A 2483-nucleotide genomic window follows, 5' to 3' on the forward strand; every position below is an offset into this window, starting at 1 on the left:
GGTATACTTTAAGGTGGGTATTGGACCAATATTTTTGTATGTTACAAACATCAGCACAAACGTATAATACCCTCCCCACTATAGTGGTGTAGGGTATAAAAACGAAAAGCTATTGTTGTGTATTTTTCTGATTGGAATGACATTAATCAATAATACTACCCATATTTTTTATAGCAAATATAAATATAGCAACACACTTACATACATGTATAAACATACGTTTTTAATACTAAAAAAAGAACTTAAAAAATTAATTCTGTTGAATTCTTTGAAAAGCAAATAACAAAATAAATTCATTGCTTCTGATGCACTTCCAAATAGTAAATGCTACTTTTTTCAGGTTCTTTAAAAACTCGTATGTTGCTTATATTATGCAAATTAAATTCTATTTTAAGTTAAGTTTTCCAAGTAATTTAATAAAGTTTATTGCAGAATACCATTTTAGAGTAATTGTATAGAATCTCTCTGAAACTGAACATACTGTTTCTTTATTATAAATATTTTCCTTCTATAATTACATGAAGTAATTTCAAGAGAAATTCTAAATGTATGTAAATAAATATCTTATGTTTACATTAAAAGTAAATTTAAGTTTAAATAGATCAAGTACAATAACAAAAATAATTTAAATTCTAAGCTATTTATTAAATATAAAATAAAGTAGATAAAAACAAAGAATAATTTCTATATGATTTTATTTTACACACAATAAAATATGAATATTAATCAAATGTAATATCTTTTAGATCCCAATAATAATGTCGCTCCACCCACCATGCCCTCCCATTCGTTGACAAATGGTTATGTCATAACACCACAACGTTTGGCTGAAATACGCTCTTATTTCATGTACTGGTACTTCGATAAGGATTTATATGGTGGACGTGGTGATTATCAATTTGATATACATGCTTCCACAACACAAGTTAACAAGAATTTAAATTTCCAATTGCCTTTCTTTGGTTTCCGTTTTAACTACACCAGGGTATGTATAAAAGAAATATTTTGTTTGTTTGTTCAAACATTTATAATGTATAATATATACTGTTCAGGTTTCTCTTAATGGTTATTTGGAATTCTCGGACCCTCCCGAGTACTTTACATATCCTTTGGTATTTCCTGTCAAAGATTGGCCCAAGAAAAATGATCCCTCTTTTATTGGCATTTTCTTCTCTAAATGTCGTGTTGGTCGTATTTATGCCACCGATATTGATCAACGTACACCAGGTGTTTATTTCCGGTAAGTTTTTCTTAATGTATTTTCAATTCTTTTGCGTAATAAAGAAACAAAATCAATACTTGAGTGAATAATGTTTTAATATTATTATTTGCTTACAACCACATGTTTTTAATATGAGTTCTTTTAAAAATAACTTCCTCAAAAATCGAGAATATTATTTTAAATTTATTTGATGTTTTCACGTATACGTGTGTTTTTGTGTTGAAATCATTCATACGCACCAGTGCCTCTTTTACATATATTTCGTTGGTTTTATCATTATTTGTACAGTGAATGAATGTTTTTTTAATATTTTCAATATATATTTTATAAGTTTGTATGTATTTTTGTTTCTAAATAAACAAGTGTGCATGTGTAAAAACAAAAATAATCTACTAAAGGCTAAATTTCATATTTATGTTCTGGAAGCCTTTTTTGTTGGATATTTTAGCCTAATTATAGTATTTGCGACATTGTTGAGTTAATGCTCTAAATTTATTAGCAATAAAGCTTTCAGTATATTTATGGGATATATTTCCATAAAGGATTTAATAATAACTTTTGTTTACTTTGTACTGATTTCAGTTATATACTTTTTTAACTGCATATTTGCTATGGCAAATATTATGATGTGGAAAGAATAATTTGTTATAATTCAATATTTTTTTTTAAAGAAATGAAATAAAATTCCCAAAAAACTTTTTATAGAAACATTTTTGTTAAGAAGTTTTCTATAAATTGGATTTTTACTAAAAGTTTTCAACACATTTTATTTTTATAGAAAATTATAAATGAATTATAAGAGTTTTTCATTAATTTTTATAGAAAATTTCCAATAATTTTTTTTATGGAAAATTTTTAATAAGTTTTATTTTTATAGAAAATTTTTAATAAATTTCAATTTTATGGAAAATTTTTAAAAATTTTTTTAGAAATATCATTTTATAAAAATTTTTCAATAATTTTTTTTAATAGAAAAATTTCAACGAATTGTATTTTTATAAAACAATTTCAATAAATCGTCTTATTGTTGCAAAAATCAATAAATTTCATTTTATTGAAAAATTTCAATAAATTTTCAAAGAAGAAGAATTTTAATAATTTTTCTTTTTATGAAAAATTTTTAAAAAATTTTCTTTATATAGAAAATTTTCACTATTTTTATACCCACCATCAAAAAAGATGGGGGTATATTGTTTTTGTCATTCCGTTTGTAACACATTGAAATATTCGTCTAAGACCCATAAAAGTATATATATTCTGG

The 2483-nt window shown here is 24.0% G+C and overlaps 1 protein-coding gene across 1 annotated transcript in view; it reads left to right on the forward strand.

Moving 5' to 3' along the window:
* Nucleotides 1-2483, forward strand: part of LOC111681544 (protein mesh) — a 31204-nt gene that overhangs the window by 15712 nt on the left and 13009 nt on the right. Inside the window, exons 2-3 of the mRNA XM_046950195.1 lie at nucleotides 747-985; nucleotides 1053-1240. Of these exons, the coding sequence (XP_046806151.1) occupies nucleotides 747-985; nucleotides 1053-1240 (427 nt within the window). The remainder of the gene's footprint in view (nucleotides 1-746; nucleotides 986-1052; nucleotides 1241-2483) is intronic.

The sequence above is a fragment of the Lucilia cuprina genome, chromosome 4, assembly GCF_022045245.1.
Source record: "Lucilia cuprina isolate Lc7/37 chromosome 4, ASM2204524v1, whole genome shotgun sequence".
In the NCBI taxonomy this organism is placed as follows: Eukaryota; Metazoa; Arthropoda; class Insecta; order Diptera; family Calliphoridae; genus Lucilia; species Lucilia cuprina.